General features: G+C 36.9%; 1 protein-coding gene across 7 annotated transcripts in view; it reads right to left on the minus strand.

The window, feature by feature from the left end:
• The window catches only part of TECPR2 (tectonin beta-propeller repeat containing 2), a 42772-nt gene that overhangs the window by 13785 nt on the left and 5289 nt on the right, over positions 1–23698 (minus strand). For 4 of the 7 annotated variants that reach the window (XR_014897355.1, XM_085317423.1, XM_085317421.1 and 1 more), the window contains 12 exons: positions 22848–23005; positions 21374–21686; positions 20414–20546; positions 18973–19443; positions 17469–18463; positions 15842–16025; positions 13590–13763; positions 10831–11011; positions 9324–9465; positions 6200–6440; positions 5683–5772; positions 3181–3414 (listed from right to left, as the gene is read on the minus strand). Coding sequence is in view for 6 of the 7 variants with exons in the window: in XM_085317423.1 (XP_085173549.1) it covers positions 3181–3414; positions 5683–5772; positions 6200–6440; positions 9324–9465; positions 10831–11011; positions 13590–13763; positions 15842–16025; positions 17469–18463; positions 18973–19443; positions 20414–20546; positions 21374–21686; positions 22848–23005 (3316 nt within the window). In the remaining variant the exon portion in view is untranslated. The remainder of the gene's footprint in view (positions 1–3180; positions 3415–5682; positions 5773–6199; positions 6441–9323; positions 9466–10830; positions 11012–13589; positions 13764–15841; positions 16026–17468; positions 18464–18972; positions 19444–20413; positions 20547–21373; positions 21687–22847; positions 23006–23698) is intronic. The other 3 variants (XM_085317420.1, XM_085317418.1, XM_085317419.1) reach the window with 3 other exon arrangements.

Below are 23698 nucleotides of genomic sequence, written 5' to 3' on the forward strand. Positions count from 1 at the left end.
TCGCTACATCTGTAAATAAAAGAGCTGATTTTCAAAGGAATTTATATTCCAAAACTCTCCGTATTTTTTATTACGYCTATTGCAAAACTGCAGCAGCATTTTAACCCTAAGTTAGCACAGCAAAAATAGAGATTCCAAATAAGCATATTTTAGAAATTGTTTTATTCTTTTGCATACCCAATCACAGCTATCAATTTTGTTATTAATAAGTTTACAAAGACGGTAAAAAGCATACCTGATATTTTAAACTAAAATGAACTTCTAGTTAACTGCTATCTTGAACTCTTACTCCTTCATATTCATTTAAAAATAGCTATGTGATGTAACACATTTAACATTTTATTTTTCCTCCCCTAGTGCTGGGACAACACAATGCCAAGCAATGAAAAACATGTTATACAAAAAGAGAGACCAACCAGTAAAGATATACTGCAGAAGGAATGCTCTGGTCAGACGCCAAGCTAAGGACTTTAAAAATAGGTTTAGCTGGTTACTGAACATGCCAGTGCTGCTTGGGATATCCCATTCTCGGTAACAGTTTTCTCTTCAGTGATGTGAAATCTAGCAACAAATCTTTGTAAAGTGCATCATACAGGGCACTCCTTAAAGGGGAGATGCAATTTAATTCCAAAGAGCACAAGTTTAAGGCTTTTATTTCTGCAGAAGGCAATATTCCCTGTCATTAAGGCCTTGGATGTCATAATGCTCRGTAAGACTTGGACAGAATCAGGGGCAAAACAGGGCCACTTTATCTTTCAGTTATTTTTAACAGTAAACATCTCATTAAGTACAGTTATTTAACTTTGATTCCAAGGAATTTGAATCAACTTATCTCACCTCTAAATTCCCTTTTATTTAGCTGCTCCTTAAACAACAAAATTATATACAAAAATTTCTACTTCTTGGTATAAGAACGTCTAGAATACAACTTTCTATTGTAGGTAGAGGTTTCACATTTAGCTACAGTCAAAGTTTTATTTAAAATCTTATTATTCCTTGTAACAAAGTATGACTAGTAGTAACGGCCTTGTCAGATGATGTCTCAGCTGTTGAAACCTTCTGATCCAAGTAAGCATCAGAGCACTCAAACATGGAATCACATATCACCTACTCGGCATAGCAGATATTATTTACGTCTACAGTACAATTTGATATTCAAAATGCAGCCCTTATGTAAATGTTTTGGGCTCCCACTTACTGTTTTTACCTCAGGAGAAGGTCATGCATTCATCCACTGATTAGAAAAAATAGTGCGATTCAGAGACACCGTTTACTGTTGAAACCTAAGGGTCATTCTACTGTGTTTAGAAACCTTGATACAGATAGTGGAACGTTAATCAAAATAATTTACTAGATACTACTGCCAGTACATAGCGTAAAGGCAAGAGGAAGATACCACCAACGTATTATGATTACTACAACATTAATGCTGGCAACTCATTCACTTGCATAATAGAGTCCTGAATTTCTTTTTACAGCAACTTGTTCATTTCTTTTAACCAGACAACTGACAGCTTTAATGTTCAGGAGTAAAGTTAAACGTACACTTGACCAGCAACAACAGTTCTCCAACTTCTTCAGCTACATCATAGCAAATAAAGGGTCTAATATTGCAATTATGAATATGTAATATCTTGTCAGTAGTGATCTACTAAATGCATTTAATTGAGGAAAATAGGCTAAAAATGTTCACACTTTATTATCAATCTGCAATGACAGGTAAAGTGGGGCATTTGAAGTGTTTCCTGAGCCCAGGTGTCTGCAGTACCACCAGAGGGAGCAACAGCTAACAAAAACAGCTGAATGCAAGGCTTGAACCCTTGAATTGCCAAAGTTTACAAGCCAAAGTATTAAAATCAACTAGCACCAATTACACTGATTTCCTTTATAAATATTTGAGATTTTCAGATAAAAATACATAATAGCAAGAAATTATTTATTAATTCAGTTTCATGGTTACCACCTAAACTGCTGGAAATCAATGGTATCTTGAGAATAGTTTCAAGCCCTATTAAATCAGATGAGAAGGAGAATATGGACAAGCCTATCTTACAGGTCAGTGAAGGTCAGAGACACCAAGGATAGCTTAAACTACAGCAGGTTATTGATTCTGAACCAACACATTAGGTCTGGAAAACCTGGTATATTTTCATAACAACTTCACAATAACCCTATATATAACTATATAACTTCATAACTAATAACTTCAAAATAACCCTATGCATAACTTGTAAACAAATTATTTTTAAAGACATTATAAAGCTTTACATACAGTATTGCAAATTGTATAATACTAATGTAAGATTTAAAGTTTGCCAGCTATACCTGCCTCTGCTTAATCCTAAAGAAAAAAATTGCTTGTCTGTTTTGAGATAAATCATGAACACTACCATTAAAATGGAAAAACTGTGAAAGTTTTTTTTTTTTTAAATGATACAAGAATGTTGCATATTCCCATTTTATTCACTTCCTCTAAAAACATTAATGCAGCTTATCATGGAGACAAAGTCTAAGTAATAAGCCTAACTACAATATTACTTGCTAGACTGGCAAATAGCCAGATTATCCCTATCTCTGATGAAAACAGCCAAACCATGAGGCTATTTTAATGGTCAAAACACTTTCAACAACCTTGGACTTGAATGCCTAACCAAATAAAAAGACAAGTTAATCAGCAGCACATTCTTAACATTATGCTGAATTGTTGGATCCATATCAATCTGAACGTAAGAGTGTCATCAGCTGCATCACCTACGGATGATACAGTTCTTGGAGCATAATTTTTCCTTGAGAGGCTCACACACAAAATTCAGGGCCTTGTGTATGAAACAGCCTAGGGTCACATAATGACAGTTACACAGCTTGTAGAACAAGAGTTAGTATAGTTAAAGCTAATGGTATAATCTGCATAGCACTGTTTCAGGTTGAACTGTCTCAGACTGACTAACTGTAAGAAGGACCTCTGCCTATAATCACATGAACAGTGGACATGTCTCCTGTAAATGACTAAATGAAACAGCCTGAAAGCAATAGCTGTTCCTGATATTTTTCAACACTCTACAGTGATGCCCATTATTGTAAGGTACTATTTAATCCAGTAATATTCCAGATCCAAAGCTGCTGCTGGAGGAAATATTGATCATCTGTTAAGAGATATTCAGCTCAATAAAAATGTCATACCTAGTTGAGAGAGATCCAGTTTTGTCCAGTGCATCCCTGTTGGACAGCTGGGTGAAAGCGTTCTGATAAATATCTGCCCAAGACTATCCAAGCCCCAAATGGCATCCTGGCAGGCGGAATAGTGTACCATTTCAGCCTCTGCTGGCAGCTGCACTGTAGAAGGACGAAACTGAGGATTCTGATCACTGACACAAAACAGATCCTTGCTGCTTTGGCACAGCCACAGAAAGCTTCCTATGGAAAGGACATTTCTGTTATTAAAATCATTCTTAATTTACTCTGAGAAAGCCTACATATTCTGCTTCCTCTGAAAAAGTGATCAGCACATTTAAGGACAAAATTAAATCTTCTTGAAAATCTTAAGAATACATCCAAGTCCAAATAAGCATCCTAAGGCCTTCTTTAGGCACCTAAGTATTCCCTCTTCAAATGGAGAAAGTGGTAAGTGATTTTCTTTGAAGAAACTAACATCAAGGGAAAAAGATATATGTCACAGTCTACTGCTTATCCCCTCCCTTTCCAGTCTTCTTTGTCCTTCTTTATCCTGAAATTGCCTTTGAAAGACTACATTCCTTTTCAGCTCTTAATCACACATTTTTGCCAATAAAGCCAGTATACTTGGTTATAATAGTTCGAAATTGCACTAAATAATGGAACAGCAGAATTCCCCAATGTGATCACAATTTTGCCAATAAATTGCGCTAATCTGCTCCAATAATTGCACTGACAGGAAAAGTGCATTTGATAGAGGCATTCCAGCAAAGCATGCTCCAAAATTTCACGTTATGAGTTCTGGTAATTCACATTGGGGCAATTTAAGAAGTTACTGCTCCTAAAGCACTGCCCACTTCTCTGTGGGAGATCACTCCACACCAAAGGTGGCAAGGCAAATGATATGTCTGCTCTCCTGTTATACCAGCTCATAATCCAGCTTATTAACTATATCCACTGCTGCTTTCAAGTTGCATCATCCTGTTAGACTATAGACAGCAGCAGCTAAAGCTTCAGATCAATCATCCCCTTCAGTTTAACACTAGCAAACAAGAAGTTTACCAGACACTCAGCTCAATCCTCCCACTAGCACTACTCACTTTTCTAAGGAAAAAAAACCCCACTAACTCATAACTGCATTGTTCCATGTCTCTGCTGAGACTAAAGATGATGCAAGTCCTTGTCTTAGAAAATAACTCACTGTTAGAACCACAAAAGTTTACATCTTTTTGAAACTATGTTAAAATGCAAACAACAGGCTACTTCCGTTCACAAGAGGCTGAACTTGGAGCAAATCCCAGTCAAGCCATTACAAAAGTTTTTCCATTGATTTGAGAATGCACAAATAAAACGTTAAAATCTACTTTTCATTCTCTTTGAAAAAATAAATATAACCAAGAGACAGACAAAAAAAGAAGATGGGTACAGGAGGAAAAAAACCCACAGACTCAGCAGCCAGGAAGTGCAAGATCCATATCCAGGACCATTACAATAGCATTGCACTTAAAAAAAAAAAAAAAAAAAAAAAAAAAAAAAGTTTCTTTTAAGAAAAAAAAAGTTTCTTTTAAGAAAAAAAAAAGTTTCTTTTAAGAAAAAAAAAAGTTTCTTTTAAGAAAAAAAAAAGTTTCTTTTTCCACTTCTGCAACATAACTTTAATGTTCCCCTGACAAAAGACTACAGTAAGGTTCAGTTTATTAGAGGCCAAAGTGAAAGACATTCAAATGTCCCTCTCAGGTCATCCGATCTTATTTTACATCACATTGCAACAATCCTTGATAATACAAACAATTTAAAGGGCTATGAGAAATTATCTTTTGAGAACTTCAGTGATTCCACAAAACCACAGGTCTCTACCCTTTCTTTTAGGAAYTGTTTTTTTCAGCTTTTAGCAGTTTGGATGCAACAGCAGGAGGAAGAAATTGGAAAATCCATATAGAATTTGGCACTGGTGGACAGAACTGCTACAAAATCAGGGATGTTAAATAGTAAATGAATGGTGAAAAGGTAACTAGATACACATGACTAGATTTCTCCTCATTTAATCATCTCCTGGTGACTAGCGAATCATTCTGTATTTTATGGAAAGTGTCTTGGACTGGTACAATTTATCAACCACAGGATCTCTGGAACATTCAAATTTTACCCTCTCTCTTAAGACTTTGATGGAGGACTTAGTCTTTTTCATTCCTTAGTATATACACTTTCTATATACGCTTTTATGTTAACTGCCTGGCATCTCTCCATTTGAGATATATATTACCTCTAAATATCCCTTTGAAAAGGCTAGTCAGTAAGGCCAATCAAAAAAAGCAAAACATCTTTCTCCTATAGCCATTTCTTGGTGTTCTACCAATTTTTTTAAACCTCTATCAGATGTGTTGTGACTTTACTTCATATACTTACGATCCCTATTTACAACAAAGGCACCAAAAACCTGACAGCATATCACTAAATTACTTGCACCACCAGTTCCCCTCTTAAGACATTACATGCCTGCACTGATTCACTAACCTTCTTTAGATGAAGCTGTGGAAGCCAACACAAAAATCCATTTTGTGGCAGAAGCAGTACCACGAGGCACAATATTATTCCAGTAAGTGCCTGGAAAAAAAGAASAGAGCAACATCAGCATGAAACTTAATTTTCTATTAGAACACTTTATTATTTAGAATATTCTTCCATTTTTAAAGGAACAAAAAAATTGTCATCTGCATCTATGAAAATCTTTCAGTAGCTGTTTGGGGGAAGAAAATTATCTTACAACTGTTACCCTTAGACAATGAACTTTTCTTTCAAAATACATTCCTTTAAAAGGGAAGGTATTCAGACCAAATGCTAAAAAACAAAAAACAAAAAAAACAAACAAACAAACAAAAAAACCCAAAAAACACTAAATTTAATTTTTAAACATGAAATTGTTTGGTTGAGGTTGTTGTGACTACAACTCACCATGAATAAGTTTTGCAGTGACAGAGATGCAGTCCTGCACTTTTCTTAACCTAAAAATTAGATGTAGAAGTACACCAACCTATTAAGCTTCCTTTTGCCACATGAAATTCATTTTTGCCTGAAGAGATCCAGACTCCACTGCCATTAACTCCAAGGAGACTGGGTTGACACTGAAGCTGCTGTGACCAAAATGCCATTCGAAGTTTGTCAGCCACCTTCTCTACAGGTGCCTGAGCTGCTGTTGCCACTGTATGAGTTGCCTGGATAATTGTCTGGAACAGGCTGCACTGATCAAACACTACATAATCGGTGATGCTTACCTAAGGGGAAAAAAAAAAAAAAAAAGAGAGAGAGAGAGAGAGAGAGAGAGAGAAGGAAAAAGTGTTCTGAATAATTAGATTATACTTCTGGTGAACTGTGGAATCATCTATGAAATTATTTTTTATTTGTTTGTGTGTGTGTGCGTGTGTGCCTGTCTAAGTGTAGGAAAGAAAAGATAAAAATTGTATATTTTGAACAAGTAAGAGCCTTGATAATAAACCAGAACCAAATAACWCTAAACATCAGGTTTCTATATTATACATTCTATATTATACATTCGGGTTTTCCGGGTACTGAGGGAGCTGGTGGATGTTGTTGCCAAGCCGCTCCCCATCATCTTGAAAGGTCCTGGAGAACTGGAGAGGTGCCCAAGGACTGGCAGAAAGCCAACATCACTCCAGTCTTCAAGAAGGGCAAGAAGGAGGACCCAGGCAACTATAGGCCHGTCAGCCTCAYCTCCATCCCTCGAAAGGTGATGGAACAGCTCATTCTAGATGTCATCTCCAGACATATGGAGGATAAGAAGGTGATCAGGAGTAGCCAGCATGGATTCACCAAGGGGAAATCCTGCTTAACCAATCTGATAGCCTTCTATGATGGCATGACTGGCTGGGTAGATGAGGGCAGAGCAGTGGACATTGTGTACCTTGACTTCAGCAAGGCTTTCGACATTGTCTCCCATAACATCCTCCCAGATAAGCTCAGGAAGGGTGGGTTAGACGAGTGGACAATGAGGTGGATTGAGAACTGGCTGAAAGGCAGAGCTCAGAGGGTCRTCATCAGTGGCGTGGAGTCTAGTTGGAGGCCTGTAGCTAGTGGCATCCCCCAGGGCTCAGTACTAGGTCCTCCTGTTCAAGTTATTCATCAATGACCTGGATGAAGGGACAGACTGCAAACTCAGCAAGCATGCTGATGATACCAAGCTGGGAGGAGTGGCTGATACAACAGAGGGCTGTGCTGCCATTCAGAGAGACCTGGACAGGCTGGAGAGTTGGGCAGAGAGGAACCTCATGAGGTTCAACAAGGGCAAGTACAGAGTCCTGCATCTAGGGAAAAATAACCCTAGGCACCAGTACAAGCTGCRGGCTGACCTGCTGGAGAGCAGCTCTGCAGAGAAAGACCTAGGAGTGCTGGTGGATGACAAGTTGACCATGAGCCAGCAATCTGCCCTTGAGGCCAAGAAGGCCAATGGTACTGTGGGCTGCATTGGGAAGACTGTTGCCAGCAGATTGAGGGAGGTGATCTTGCCCCTCTACTCAGCCCTGGGGAGGCCTCATCTCGAGTACTGTGTCCAGTTCTGGGCTCCCCAGTGCAAGAGAGACACRGAGCTACTGGAGAGAGTCCAGCGTAGGGCTACAAAGATGATCAGAGGGCTCAAGCATCCACCCTATGAGGAACAGCTGCAAGAGCTGGGCCTCTTCAGCCTGGGGAACACAAGACTGAGGGGGGATCTTATCAATGTGTACAAGTGCCTGAAGGGAGGGTGTCAAGGRGATGGGGCCAAACTCTTTTCAGTTGYCCCVTGTGACAGGACAAGAGGCAATGGGCACAAACTAAAGCACAGGAAGTTCCGCCTGAACATGAGGGGGAATTTCTTCACTGTGAGAGTGACAGAGCACTGGAACAGGTTGCCCAGAGAGGTTGTGGAGTCTCCTTCTCTGGAGATACTCAAGGCCTGCCTGGATGCAGCCCTGTCTAACATGCTCCAGGTGACCCTGCTGWGCAGGGAGGTTGGACTAGATGAGCTCCAGCAGTTCCTTCCAACCTTACCGATTCTATGATTCTATGATCTCCCAACAACTCACTTTTAATTCTGCATTTTAAGAAAACCTTTTGTTCAACAAAAATGTTGAACCTTGCAAACAAAGGGGTGAATTTTCAGTTTTCTRAAAGGAAGAGATGAATTTGCATCATGTAGCAATTTAAATCATATAACAAAAAATCTGTATGCAATGCAGACCAAGAGGCACTTTTTTGTTTTTTGTTTTTTTTAAAAAAATCTCACGTGCACTTTAATTCATAAGACAAATGGTGGCCTATCTAAACAATAGTCCAAGTTTTATCATTGACAGCTAGATTGCTGGGGATGCTCTGGGATACCCCCACAAAGGAATACAGTGCTTAAGTACACAAGGGGCAGTTTGCCTATAACCTCAAAGTCAAGCTACTTATCATGCCCATCTCGAGGAAAAGATTGTATATGCATGTAAATTGAAAATGTTCACTTAGGCAGAAGTRTAGACGAATAAGTTTTATGAATAATTATTTTTCTAAACCTTTTCTCCCAACACCTATGACAGGGGAATAAAAAAAGCTGGAGAAGAGAGTCAAGGATTCTAAATCAATACCAGAGACTACCTGCAGTAACTCAGTTGYTTTTAGGCACAAGATCTGTGACTGAAGCAAGAAGCCCTACACAGTTTGAAGAAGTTTCAACTCAATGGGGAAAAACAAGGTAATAGAAGCATTTCTGCAGAGTTGTTTATTATCTTTTCCATTCAGCTAAGGAAAAGATTTGTACTGGAAGATATGAGGAGAAGACACTGCATAGAGCAGCCAGGTTTGTATGCTCAGCTTAAATAGCACCTCCTATTGCTGCTGCTAAGATACTAAGCTAAATGTAGCATTGATATGACCTGGTAGATCATCTCTTTTGCTCTTGTAAACTGCTCTGATACTACTCTGGATGTTTTCCCCTGCCCCCTTCCAGCAGGCATTAAAAGGGACTTTAGTCATAGCCATTCTGTGTATTTAACACATTGAATAAAGTCTATAAAATAYCAAACATTTGAGTTTTATGCTTAGAAACTTATGGGAAAACAATCTAAATAATAAGCCTTAGGTAAAAACCTAAACTGAAATCAAAATAAAGAAATGCCTACTTGCCACCAATGATTATCATCTCCTTGTGGTTTCTTTGAAACTATACCAGTTCTGAACCACAGATTTCCATGGATATCCAAAGCCCATAATGTCTGCTGATCTCCAAGGGTTATGCACACTGGTTCCAAAGCCTGCATTTCACTAGAAATGCAAACAAGTAAAAAATTAAAAATGTTACTCCATATTTATGTCTATGGCATTTTAAAATATGTTGTCACAATGTCAACAGCTGTTGGAAATGTTTTACAATCTCAGTGTGAACAAACTCAAACAAAAATTTGATTTCAAGTTGTAAGTTATGGCAATTAATGAAATTTGATTATTTGACAAGTAATAAAGAGGCCTTCAAAGATCACTTGTGATTTGAAACTCAGAAATAAAACAAATAAAAACTGATCTGTTCAGTAAAAAAAGAAATAATCATGTTCTGCAAGTTTCTGATACAGCAGCTTTACAAATATATCTCCTCCAACTCCCTTGCCCTATTCTGAGAACAGTACTAGCAGTTCAAGCACCATAAATAGCAAACTGGATCCAACTACCCAGCAAAGATAAAAGTTGACCTTGATTATAAGTTTCCTGTATAAYTAAACCATTTTTAAGCTCAAAAAGTCAACAGGATCAGATCATTACACCAGACAGTTCTAAACAAAAAGATAGTCAACAGTCTTTTAATTTGAATACAAAGCCCAAGATTATTAGGTATACCTAAGGTGTAAGTCAAGCAAATATTTTTGTTAAACAAATTGATTAAACTACACGCAAATTCCAGATTTAAGCAAGATATCAAACACTTTCTTAGACTTTGAAAGCCAAATACAAGGTGGGGAGGTAACACAGGTTAAAGATATTCCCATTAGGATGTTCAGCAGAAAATAATACTATACAACTGCAAGAAGCAGAATTTCTTCCTACATTCAGTTCTGGCTGATATTGCAGACAACAGTATCCTAGACACTCAAAACCAGCAGTAAACACTTGGTGCTTAGAGCTTTATCAAAAACTAACTACTCTGAGCATAAGATCAGCTACAAAGCTAAATACCAACTACCTAGAATATCTTTAAAAATCTGTGATAGGGATATATGAAAGTATAATCCAACTGTGTATGGATGACCATGAAAAAAAAAAAATCGAGACTTAGTCTCGGAAAAAAATACACTTGAAAATCTGGGGAGCCCACCGAAGAAGCCATTACAGCACAGACTAAAGAAATACTATTTAATAAAAATAAAATAACATATTGACATATGTTATACAGGTCTTTTCAGCATTGTTCTCACTTGCCCAAATTTGCCTCAGCTGCATTACACTTCTGTTCAGGGCATCCTTTTTCATTACATTATCAGTCATTCATCAGAGAGAAATCCAGAATTACTCTGGAAATGTCTGAACAAAGACTACACAATACAGGTAGTATGTTTTCAAAAACCAAGGAGTTCCAGAACTGAAAACAACGGTTCGTGTCATCCTGGTTTTGACACTGTCCTGCTACAGTGTCATTACCTGACAATATCACTCATCCATTGTTCTCCTTCAGGACAAAAGCTGCGTACTCCCTCCCGGTATAGCAAGGCCCGTTGCTCACTCAGTGCCCAGACAACATTATTTCTGGATGTAACCTGCGACAGTGGATAAGGGCAGTCAACTTTTACAGCTCTGGCACAAGGGCGATCCACACTCAGGCCTAAAAATCAAAAAAGAAGGATTGCTTTACAAACTTTGACTTTTTTCAGCTAAACTAGAAGAAAAGAGACAAGCCAGCAAACAAAAGAAAATTAGCATAGGCGCTTGGGGGAAGGGGGATACATCCCCAACATGCTAACACTTTTCATTTGATCACTATTGCCTTGATTCCCCATTCCTTCCATAGACTATTGTTTCATCTAATAAGGTTGAATTTAATTTTTGATATTTTTATTAATAATTCAATTTGAGAAATACAACACTGTATATCCTTCAACATCTCGCAGAACCCACAAGTCTTATCCTGTCATTTCTGTTCTTTTCCTCCCTCTAGTGTTAGGATTAGGAATCATCTTTTATAAAACATACATTAGACTTAACAGGAGGGATAAGGAAAAAAGCAGGTAATGCAAGAACTTTCACCCAAGATATGCCAGGAAGAGAAACAATTTATCCGTACAGAGGCAGCTAGGCAATTATAAAAGAATGTGCCACAGCAAGCAATACTGAAGAAAGGAGAGAAGTTCTGATTTCGTTTATAGGCAGTCAATACACATCTATACATGTAATCTAGAGGAACACAAGTCTTATTCACAACTACACTGAAGCTTGATTTACATGGCTATACATGAACAACTCAAGAAAGATTTTTCTTAATCTTCTCATGCTTCTAAAGCAAGTACAATCAGACTCATCAGTATGATACTATAGAAAGATAACAAGAAGAAAAACGCTCAGTTCCACTCTCACATACACACTTGTTAGAGAAGTTAGAATGGTGGAGGGAATTAAAGGATCCTGAAGAAACAACTATCACTACAGTTGCATCACATTAACAAGACAGGTATACTGAGAACTTATTTTTGGCATCCAAGACAAGTTTAGAAGCCTTAGAATAGCAGAACACAAGCTGATGTAATCAAATCAGCCTCCAATAGGGAAGAAAATTATTGATTCAAACCTCCATAGAGCCCTATATGATTGGCATCAAGTTCACGTTTTATCACTTTTATCCATACTTTGTAACTGGCAGGCCAGCTGATTGTTCTTTAACTCCCCAACTTAATTAAAATAAGATAATTTAAAAGAAGATTATCTTTGAATTAATGCTGTGTATTTAAACAGCTTTCTTAAGTATTTCTTATAATGAAGAATTTGCACATAATTTTAAGTGTATTATAATGTACCAATTAAATCTACAACAGAGATTAGGAGAATATCAACGTTAAATACAAGGTAAGACAAAATATTGATAGACACTCACAATTTTGCCCCACTTAGTGCCTTGTTTTTTCCTGTCTCCATGCAGTCTTCYTCTTACTTCTCCAGTAATTCTTCAGAATACTACTTGAAATGCTTCCTTACCAGTTCAGCTCTCTGGGCAAGGCTCCCCTGCCTCTCTTCTGAACACTCTTCTCCCTTAAATCTGTAACTTGGAGCTTGAATTGAACTTCTCTCTTAGGGAGGGTGTCAAGGGGATGGGGCCAAACTCTTTCCAGTTGTCCCATGTGACAGGACAAGAGGCAATGGGCACAAACTAAAGCACAGGAAGTTCCGCCTGAACATGAGGGGGAATTTCTTCACTGTGAGAGCGACAGAGCACTGGAACAGGTTGCCCAGAGAGGTTGTGGAGTCTCCTTCTCTGGAGATACTCAAGGCCTGCCTGGATGCAACCCTAACATGCTCCAGGTGACCCTGCTGAGCAGGGGGGCTGGACTAGATGATCTCCAGAGGTCCCTTCCAACCTTACTGATTCTATGATTCTTGTTCCTTGCATCTAGCCTGAATACTCTCTGCATAACTCTCAGGTGCATTCTCTTTTATTAGCTGAAACAGTCGAAGCTAAAGCCATCACTTCAAAGTTGCCATTGCACTATTGCTTTCTCTGATCCTTGCCTCATTCACATCCAGGGACAATGCTGCTGTAAAGACTGCCAATCTCTAAGCCTGCCCCATTCCTCCACTAGCTTTGCTTTCTCTACTGCATCAAACACACATCACCTGTCTATACCTCCAAAGCTTTTAAAGGTCTTCTGTCTTGCACTACCTTCCTTTCATTATCACAGGACAACTCTTACCTCTGAAAGACTTATTCAATACAACTTTTCAAAATGAATAGCTTCTGCTTTCTCCTATGCTGCCCCTCATACTTAGAGCTCTGAACAAACTACACTATCCTATCGTTCAAATTCCTTCTTATAAGTTTGCTAAAGTTCTTAAAGCAAGAAAACAAGACCCAGCTAAGACTCAGTTGTTTCAGTGTGGCATACCATCATCAAGGTGAGGATATTATTTCACCATTTTCTGCAATCCTTTTGCATTTATCTCTATTCATCTCATTTTCTTCCAATATCAAAAATTCTTTATTATGTACTTCACTTAGCACAACTGCTAAAGGCCATGAGCTAGGTTCCCCTAGTTCCTAATTAGTCTTGTAACTGTTTCCAATCATTTTCAAGATGAATGTTTCTTTTTTAGTTTTTGATAAGAGTTTTTAAAATTTGTAATCCTTCAACAGACTTGCACTCTAAAGATCTTAGTCTGTAAAAACTGAAAGAGGCTGCAATTAATTCAAATACCTGTTTGCAGATACAGATCTCCATTTGTTCTGATAATCCAGGCAGTGTCATCACTTAAAGCTACAAATACAGCCTGAGGTAAAGCCTCATACCAGTGGCGTTTTCCTTTTATAGTTACTTTTCCACAAGCATATGCCTTGTTAGTTTTCTGTTCAATCTTCCAGAGAAGAGCTCCTGTGYGAGGAGTTAAGAGAGAACACAGTATCACCTAGCAATCACTGTAACAGAGATAGCTGACCTAACCAAAACTAACGTAAGGGAAAAGAGCCAAACTAGTAGACTTAAATAAAAATGTAAGTTTAAAAACATAAATGTTTGCCTTGCTTATATGTGTGTGTGTGTGTGTGTGTATACATATATGTATGTATGTATGTATGTATATATTTTCTTAATAGCAAAAACAGTGTCCAGCTTTTCTAGGAACTCCTGAAATGCATTTACCATCTGAGGATATTTAATTTTAAATACTCATTAGTTATACATACCGAAAAGAAACAAGACTCCCAGGGACCAAGGAGCCAGCTATTAAAGAGACCTAAGTTCATGGCCTGCCTTTGTTACAGTTTGGTATGTCCTTAACACATCCRTGTATTCACAAAGTCTGTAGTGAATGCTTTCACTACCATTTTAGTTACAGGATTTAAAAAGGGCACATGAGATATTTGTAATACTTTCACGTTCTACAAACAGTAGTAGAATTGGTAAGCTAAACAATAAATTTTATGGACCAGTCACGAGTGAAAAACACCTGATCARATGTAACGTTCCACACAGCAGCACTAATTACTAATACTTGCTTGCTACTCAGCCCATTACGAGCAGACAGATCAGAAATGCAACCACACAAATCCTTCTCGAGAACTTTTTTCCTCATTCCAAGTAGTAAAGATAGCTCAGAAAATCAAATGAAACTCCAAACTTAACCGATGACATGTATCCATGTTGGTTTGTACCAATATAGTGGTACAACATTGGTACAATATTTTGCAATATATGGGCAACTTAGCTGCCTTTGAACAATTCCACAAAGTAGCATTATTTGATTCCATTTTGATCTTTTTGGTTAACACACTCTTGTGTTAATACATCTGCAGGAAGCTGGATGCTAGAAATCTATATGAGGTCATCGAGAAATCTGTTAACTTCACATAASTGAAGGTACTAAATGCAGAGACGTTTAGTATCATATGCACCGATAACTGCTGTCTAATTACTGTATTAGTACTTTTACTTTACTAATTATATGAGTACTAAGGGCAAATGTCATACGTGCTACTCCAATCCTTTTACTCTCTTGCAGGCATCTACTTTTGACTACTATTAAAGACAGGATACTGAGCTGGATGAATCTGATCTAATACAGCTACTCTTACATTTTTGTCCCCAACAAGGCTCAGCTGCAGATCAAAAGTAACACCTTTCTTCTTAAAATAGATGGCAAATCTTCTACTTTACAGAGAAAAGTGAAGACTGAAAGGTGCCTTAAGAGATGACAGGAGAAGAAAAGTATTGGCAAGACAGGAGGCTAAATTACAAAAAAYGTCTGAGAAACTTGTATTTTCACACCAGTCCTGGAGCAATTGCGAAGGCCAGAAGTGATTCAAGCTCATATCCAAAACCTGTTCATTTTTAGTTCAACATAACCTTCATTCTCAACCATCCAGAACAAAATCACAAGCAAATGTGCCAGTAATTAAAACTTCCAGTTTTCTTGCACTTAAAAACCCCACAATTCTACACTTACAACAAAAAGAATTTTCAACTGGGGAATCATAAATAGTTTTGTAGTAAAAACAACCAACAAGATTCTGAACAGATAAAGACCTCTTGATTTTCTCCTACCACTGAACTGCTACTTCTGTAGTTCACCTTAATCAGTCAACTGTATGTTGAAAATTTCTCAAGATGTGATAATAACTTGTTAAAAGATAATCACTTAAACTAGAACATGGCATGCCAATGTATGGAAGATGCACAACATCCAAGATGACCTATTTTATATATTACATGAAATAAGTCCCTAAAAAACAAGAACCAAGCTTTACAAATGCTACATTAAAATAGCCAATAAATCACATGTACAAAAATTACAGTTGCAGTACACTGRTTATGTAACAGTGCTTATTAATCTCAGAAAGAGAAGTTTATCCAATTAAATAACAGCTATTATTAAAAAAAAAGGCAAAGAAAATGCACAAGTCTATAAAAGTTCTATATTTACATGAGGTTAAAGGGAAATAATGCCAGCAAACCTGAGGGGGAAACTGCCACCTGCTGGACACCATCTTCAAACTTCTGCCACCGCAGTCCGGCACCAGGAAGAGCACTGCAGTACAGGCTGCCTCTGTAGTCCAGGCACCAAATGTACTTTTCTGAGACAACGAGGCTCAGTATGCCATAACCAGGGCCAGAGTATCCCATCCAGCTCTCTGCAAACTAAAAACTGCAGAGTCAGAACAGTGTCAGGCATCTTCAAACTGCACAAGAAAATGCCAACATATAAGCTATAGCAACTAAAATATTTTCATTTAAAAAGCTAAACATAAAAACCTTATGTACTTTAATCAATGAATGAACGAATGCTGTGCGTAAAACAAAGCTCCAACTATCAGCATTCTCTAAGACAGTGTACTGCAAACTCCAAGACTGCTAGAACAAAAGTTTTGGCAAAAAGAAAACTCTACACCGTCACCTACCTTCAAAAAGTGGAGGACCTTCTCTTTTTAATTAAAGAGCATATATTTAAAATAAATAGCAGCTGCAAAAAAGGATGTCCAGTATCTCCTTAACCCAGGAAGCTACTTATTGTCTACTAAACAATTAGAAAAGGGAACAAGATAGCTGATTTGAAAAATACCAGCACATAGAGACTACTGGCAAAGAAACAGCTGAATGTCCAACTCTGATTCTCCTTGTATGGTACAGAAACCATGTATTATAGAAATTTTGTTTACAAATTGCTATTCTGAATTTTGATAGCTTGCATTAGCTGGACCAAAGCACTGCATATATAACCTATAGTGTAAGCATCTATGTGTGCTTTTCTAAACATTATGGAGTGTAAGAACACAATTTCATAACCTAAAAGCCTTCTATACTTTGGGCTACACTYATCTCTGAGTATGACACCATCTACTCAAATCTTAACTTTTTATTTACAAATACTCCAATACTAGGCTGATACAGATTTAAAAAAAACAAAACATAACAAAACCTGTATTTCCTCCTAAAAAAACCAAAAAATCTCTGCCGAAGTTTCCAGTAATTTCAGCAATTCTGTAGTCCATATGAGAATTAGAATTTCTGGCTATGTTTCCTCCAAAAAAATAAAAATGAAGAAAAGTGGGGTAACAGGAGGAACTCTAACATTTTAAATAGCACTCACTGCTGCCTGGGACCACAAAGAAAGACTAATTCTTAACAAGTGAAATGATCCTTCTCTAGAAGCTAGCCATGCAGGATGATTAGCATTCATTCCTACTGTAGTCAGTGGAAGTTGGCAGCAATATCTTGCAGGATTTGGGCTACTGGAGACTCAAACAAGGAGCAACCATTGAGCATGACTTTGTTTCACTTTCTCCTCTTTAATGGAAGGGTTTATAACAGCATTTTTACTGAGCTGTGAAAAGTAACAACACTTACTCTGAATGGGCATGACAGTCACTACAGCTTCTTCATATTGAGGACACACAACAATTTTGAAGTCTGATACATGACATTTCAGTCAAAATAGCAATATGTGCTGTAACTTATGTTTTACTTGTTCAATCAAGTAAGAAGAAAATTGCCTTCCTAAAGAACTAAAGAATAGTATTTACACAAATGTTTCTTTTGATATACTGAGATTATAAATATTTTAAGTAAATTAAAATCATATACCTGATCAGATTTTAACAGCACCATTTCATCTACACTTATTCTGGCCATATCCTGGACAGCAAGCCCAGCACCAGCTTCAGGTACGCTAGTCTCTGAGGATGAATATGGTAATCCATGTCCATAAATATCCTCTTCATCACTTGAAGCAGATTTCTCAGTCTTACTTTCATGAGTGTTTGTTACCCATTCAGCAGTGCTAGTACTAGATTTCACTTTGATTGCACTTTCAAAATCCCACCCAGAAATGGCATTATTCTCTGAATAAACCTCCTCACAGGCATCAAACTGGAGAACAGAGGGATCTGAGAGAGAAGTGTTTGTTAGAAAGTGTTGCTGTTGGTCTTCCCTACCAATTTCATCACTTTCCTTTGGTGTCAGTGATGTCTGAACATTAAGTATACTGTCGCACTCCAAAAGCATTTGGTCTGTAAGGTCTGGCTCTTCAAAACATTTTTCAGCATCCTGCAGCTTTATTTTATCTAAAGTTTCATTTATCTCACATAATGCAGCAGAAACCTGTTGTTCTTCTTGGCTTACTCTTCCAGGACAGCATTCAYCATTTGCAGAAAACACAGTAGGATTATATTCAGTATCAACATTGCTTGCCAAGTCTTCTGTGAGGATTAAAGGAGAGACAGATGTCAAAGCATCTGTAATAGTCGATGTACCCATGCCACTGTCGCTATTTGGAAGTTTCTGTAAATCAACTATAACTCCATTTTCTTCATGAATTAGTACAGTAGTAGGCTCAGGAGACTGTAAGACACTGAAAGTTTCTGAACTGTTATCTTCCTGCAAAATCGTATGTGACTCCACACTGAACATGCTTTCCTGATCTGGAGATCCGGTACTCAAATGATCAATGCTGCCACTCATTAGGCTGGAAGTCATGGAAAACGAATCTGCATTCAGTGAATGCGGACTGTCACCAGAAAGCTGACGCTCATAACTTGGTGTACCTTCCAGAGAGGTATGGTTTTTCTTGGTCCCACTTTCTATCCTCACAAAAAAGGAAAGAAATAGTAAATGATACATACAAAGGCCAACAAGTCTTCATTGCAAAGCATTTTAAAGTTATAAGACTAATACAGTAAATTAGAAAGATTAAGTACATATATTATTTTAATAAACTAAAAAGCCTAGTTAAGGACTACATTGTCAAGTATTTTATAGAAGAGATAGATAACAAACAATTCCAACATACAATGAATTCTACTTACAATTTTATGTAACTATTGCATAAATATTTGTTTACATAAATCAAAACAAAATTAGAGGAATAAAACAAACACATCTAACAAGAAAAAAGTAAATCACTTTCAAAACAAGCTTTCATCTTAACCATAAATGACTCACCAAAATTACTCAAAATACGTCAAAGTTTTRGATTTCACATGATAATACAATATAAAGCTTTTCAAATACACACACTCTTCTGTGAAACATATCAGAAGTGACACATGCTAATACTTAGCAGCAGCACAAGAAGTTCTGTTAGACTTACCTTGTTTCTTCTTTTTTTTCTTTTTCACTTTAATTGGCTTTACAATGAGTTCTTGATCAAAATCTTCAGAGCTGATGATGCTGAACCGCTGTGAAGAAGGCTGACTCTCTCTCTGAGTTTCTGAAAGTTGGTCTGCACATATCATAAAACTAGAGCCACTGTCCACAGAATTTACTGAACTGCTCCTGCTTCTTGATTCACTYGCTACAGAGCAGCCCCTTTTTCTCGTTTCATTGTTTAAGTCTCCCACTCTATCAAAGCTTTTCTCCGATAGCACTGGAGTTTCCAGATCATCTTTCACTAAAGAATAAGAGTCATTTTTATCAGCAATAACTGAAGGGGAAGTAACCATTTTTTTATCTGTTTCCATTGAAGGGCCAGATGATACAGATGCAACTACTGATAATGGGGTCAGCAATTTAGGATTCGTATCTTTTAAAGGACTCAGCAATTTTGAATTCATATCTGAAACTGACCAAAAGAAAAATAAAAGTATAAATACTAGGGTGTGAAGTGAGTAGAAACATAATTATTGGAGAATGTTGAAAGAAAAGAATTTTTATCCAATGGAAAAATCTGAACTTGCAACATTGAACATATATATTATATTGTAATTTCATGTAAGTGGAACTATATGAAGTCATCTTAGCATAATCAAACTCCCAAAGCCTGTATCAAACCTCTATTAGTAATATCATAAATTTATGTTTACGTATGAAGAATTGTGCAAGTCTTTAGCTTGGAAGACTCAACTGTATCAGACACTGAAGTATTCTTTATCTTCAACTTCTTCATCCAAACATTCTGTATCTTGCCAAAACAAGCAAAATTTACCAGGTAAGCCACTGTGGTAATTAAAAGGAAAATGTATTTCAAAAAGACACCTTTCAACCTATACTCACAAGTTAAGATTAGAATAATAAACATCCCTTAGAAGCCTATGAGTGATGAACTGCTTAAACAACTAAACTTATCCCTAATCTTTTCAATACAAAAGTCTAAAGTTTCTTTTTATCTGCCAATTTCCCCGGAAACATAGGTGCTGACCAGTGGCAACTAACCAACCTATTCAGGCATCTCCAAACTAGGCAGCTGAGACTGTGAACAAAGAGAGAACCATGACCATAAACACTTCAGTACCATGGATTTAGAATAAAGGCTAGACTGCACAGATCAGAGATGCCAGATAAGGATAATGCTGAACCACTCACAAAAAGAGGGAACTATAATTCATTTCTTAATGGCACCAATCTTGCTGCAGCCAGAACAGGGGCTCAGATAAAYAGATAAACCAGAGCTGTAAAAATAATCTTTAGAAACAGTTAAGTAAGTCAACAGAAGCTTGTAGATTTTTGCTAGAAACTGGAAGGCTTTCTTTTGTTAAAAAGACAGGGGCCATGTTCCATGAGGCACATACTGAAGTTTGCTAATCTATACAAACCTATTGATGACAGTCCTTCAGGCCTGCTTGAAATTCTTATTACGTCTCTATCTCCCTTTAGGAGAAAAATCTCGTTGTTGGTACAGGACACGGACACAATATCACCATATCCTTCCAAGCCACCAATCAAAGCCTATAAAAGAGTCAACAGAGAAAGAATTAACTGGCATGAGATTAATACGCTGCTTGGGCAAGATGAGGCTCTTGTTAACAAGCTGATTAATTCTAGTGAACACATGTATAACTACAGAATAAGGGTTTTATCTTATCAGAATGAAAGAAAACTGAAAAAAAACAGGAATGCACCTTTTAATCTTGACCTAGCTCAATTTTTATACTAATTCTCAACCTGTATAACATCAGGGATCTATTCATGTTCTCTGTCCAAATTAGTAGCAACCAATTGCTTAATTCTAACAATAAACAATTTAGTGAGGGGAAAGAACTGCTGTACAAATGTTCAATATAATTTAGACCAAAAAAAGTCTTCACTTTCATATACATTTTTAAATGAGAAGAAAAGTTAACAGTTTTGTCTATATCAAACAAAATGGAATACTTGTGTTATGGCACAAACATTAGAAACAGGATAAAGAAAAGAAGAAATATTTCCAGATATGTTTTAAAGGTCTAAAATGTCTTTTGGCACACATTACTAGATTTTAGGTTCATATACGCTTTGCTATAAATCCAGAATTTATTATGAAGTACAGGAAACACCTGGATTGAAAGCACACTCTCTCTCCCTCCCTCTCTCTCTCCATATATATATATTTAATATTTTTTATATAAAACTTGTCTATATTAATGTAACCACAACTTGAAAAGGGAGAGATTAAAGTTTTCTTTATTTAGTTTAAGCATAAATTTGAATCATGTAAGTGTAATGGACAAGCCAAAGAGTCTCACAGGTTAGTAATAGCAGCTAAGAAAAAACATGCACCCACAAGCTTCATCTACCTGGTTCACAGTGTCTAATAAGTAGATGCTATATTCATTCCAGGTCACCACCCATCCTTCTTGGAAAAAGCATGAAACAAGCCCAAGGTGTTTCTCTGGGGACCTACAACTTCCTCTGTCAGGTGGCTCCAAACGAGGATACAGTTCAAAAGGTTTTACTCCTCCAGCAAATATATCTTTGAGTATGAATGTGGCCTGAACAGTTCCATGAACATCTGACTTCCAGAGACGGAGCCCAGGTCTGGCAGCAAACAATGTCAGGTCACTCTGTTTACAAAGGCCAGGTATAAAACATGCTCCAAATTTGCCAGTGCTAGAATGTTAAAAAAAAATATATAGTAATAATAAATTTTAAAAATCCCACTCTTTAAAAAGCTATATACAAATCTACAAAYTTAGAAACAATTTTTAAAACTAATGACACAAATTTACAACTTCAAGTTGGCAAAAAGAAGTTTTGCTCTCAAACTAAAGYATTAAGTCTATCTGAAGTACAAATTTGGTTACAATAAGACAAGAACGGTGCTTCCAAATAAAATCTTTCCCTCAGCTTTAGATGTCAGACATTGTATCTGCTAGACAAGTTAACCGACTCTTTCTAATATGCCTCACAGCCTTGGCAGTATTCTTTGTCCATCCCAGAAATATTCTATTATGCTGTTACCTTTCTCCTAGAAGTGAGGAAAAACAAACAACACATTACCAAATAATCCTAAGAAACTGACAACCTCTGTCTGCAGGGAGCAAGGAAGAAGTCTCAAGTGTTAAAATCCTCATCCCTTTTACATAGACCATCATATAAAAAAAGAAAAAAARAGTCATACATAAGTAGAGTAGTCCTTGGCATTCCTCTTAGTATTCATATACCTGAAAGATGTACATTATAAACCTTCTGCCAAGAGCCACCTTTCTCTACTTCCAGATATATTCAGTCACACCTTTGTTCTAAGATTGAGTGCCCTTTTTCTTCACATCCAAGAGTGATTACACAGTAAAAGATACCAAAGGTCAAATAACTGTCTAGCCTTCAAGTCAAATTTAAGTGCTTGCTAYACATTTTCTCTTTTAATTCATTTCCATAGAGAAGAAAAATTAAGATGTTGACTTGCTTTTTGCATTAGATAATGGATCATCCATTAGATGCAGCTGCTTGGAACASCTGCTCGTATCAAGCTACAGTAAAACATGAGGGACTGCAGTGGAAGTTTAGGAATCGTTTCAGTTTAAATAAGGGGAAAGTACCTTAAGCATTTTTCATAAGTCTCCTGAAAATGAATGTAACACATTTGCATCCATAAACTTTCTAAGTAGGTAGAATCATCACTTCAATGTCTGAGTGCAAATAGCCACTGCAACTACAGTTTTATTAGCAGACTGCTGTATTAATTGTACTGCTTAGATCATTCTTTCTGTAATCCACACTGAAAAGCTAGAATTAATAGATGTGCCTGCACCAAGATTTTGTGAGAGTTACTTTTTTCTGGGCTGTGTTCCAACTTGCTTGACAGATTTCTCTTCTGTGTAAAAAAGTACAGTTCGTTGTAAAGTAGAGACAAGTAGCACTTTCTGGTTGTAATCCAACTGGACAATTGAGGATGGTTCTTCCAATACAAGGCTGGAGTTGCAAATACCCTTTTAAAGACATTGGAAATTAACAAGAGTTAGTCTTTTTAAAATTAAAGTATATGGTAATAACTAACACCTCAGAGAAATTAATATGGCCAAGAACGGGCAGAGGGGGGAGGAAGTTTTTGAACTACTGTTCCATGAAGTTAATTCAATTAATTTGTAATTTCTTTATGCAGACCACATGGAAACTGGACTGTGCATACTGGCAGCGCAACACTATGAAATTCAACTTCTCTAGGAATATCAACTAGCCTATTTGACTTGAAYTCAATAGGAACCATAGAATGCTTATTTTCTTACATAAATAATTCTTACATTTGGTAGCATTAAACCCTTCTATGTCAAACCAGAWGAGAAGTAAAACATAGGTAAATTGAGGACAGTTGTTGTTTAAACTTTTCTCCCATGTATAAATTCATGTTAGCACTTATAAGTGTTCCAGGTCAGAATTAATTAACAGATCTTTAGAAAAAAAATACTTTTTAGTAACACATTAGAGTCAGCCAGTAGAACCTAATTATATTCTCATTTTACATTCTAAACTGAGATGCTGAACAGTTCTTAAAAAAAGCACTTCATCAACACAGTGAAGCAACCACCTTGCATCATTCAAGTATACCCTTTCCAAATAAACAAGATAAAGTACTACGTGAAATCTAAAGTTATGGACAGATACTTCAGACAGAAAAATGATAA

Source organism: Rhea americana, unplaced genomic scaffold (assembly GCF_003343005.1).
Source record: "Rhea americana isolate MKP2758 unplaced genomic scaffold, rheAme1 scaffold_5, whole genome shotgun sequence".
NCBI lineage: Eukaryota > Metazoa > Chordata > Aves > Rheiformes > Rheidae > Rhea > Rhea americana.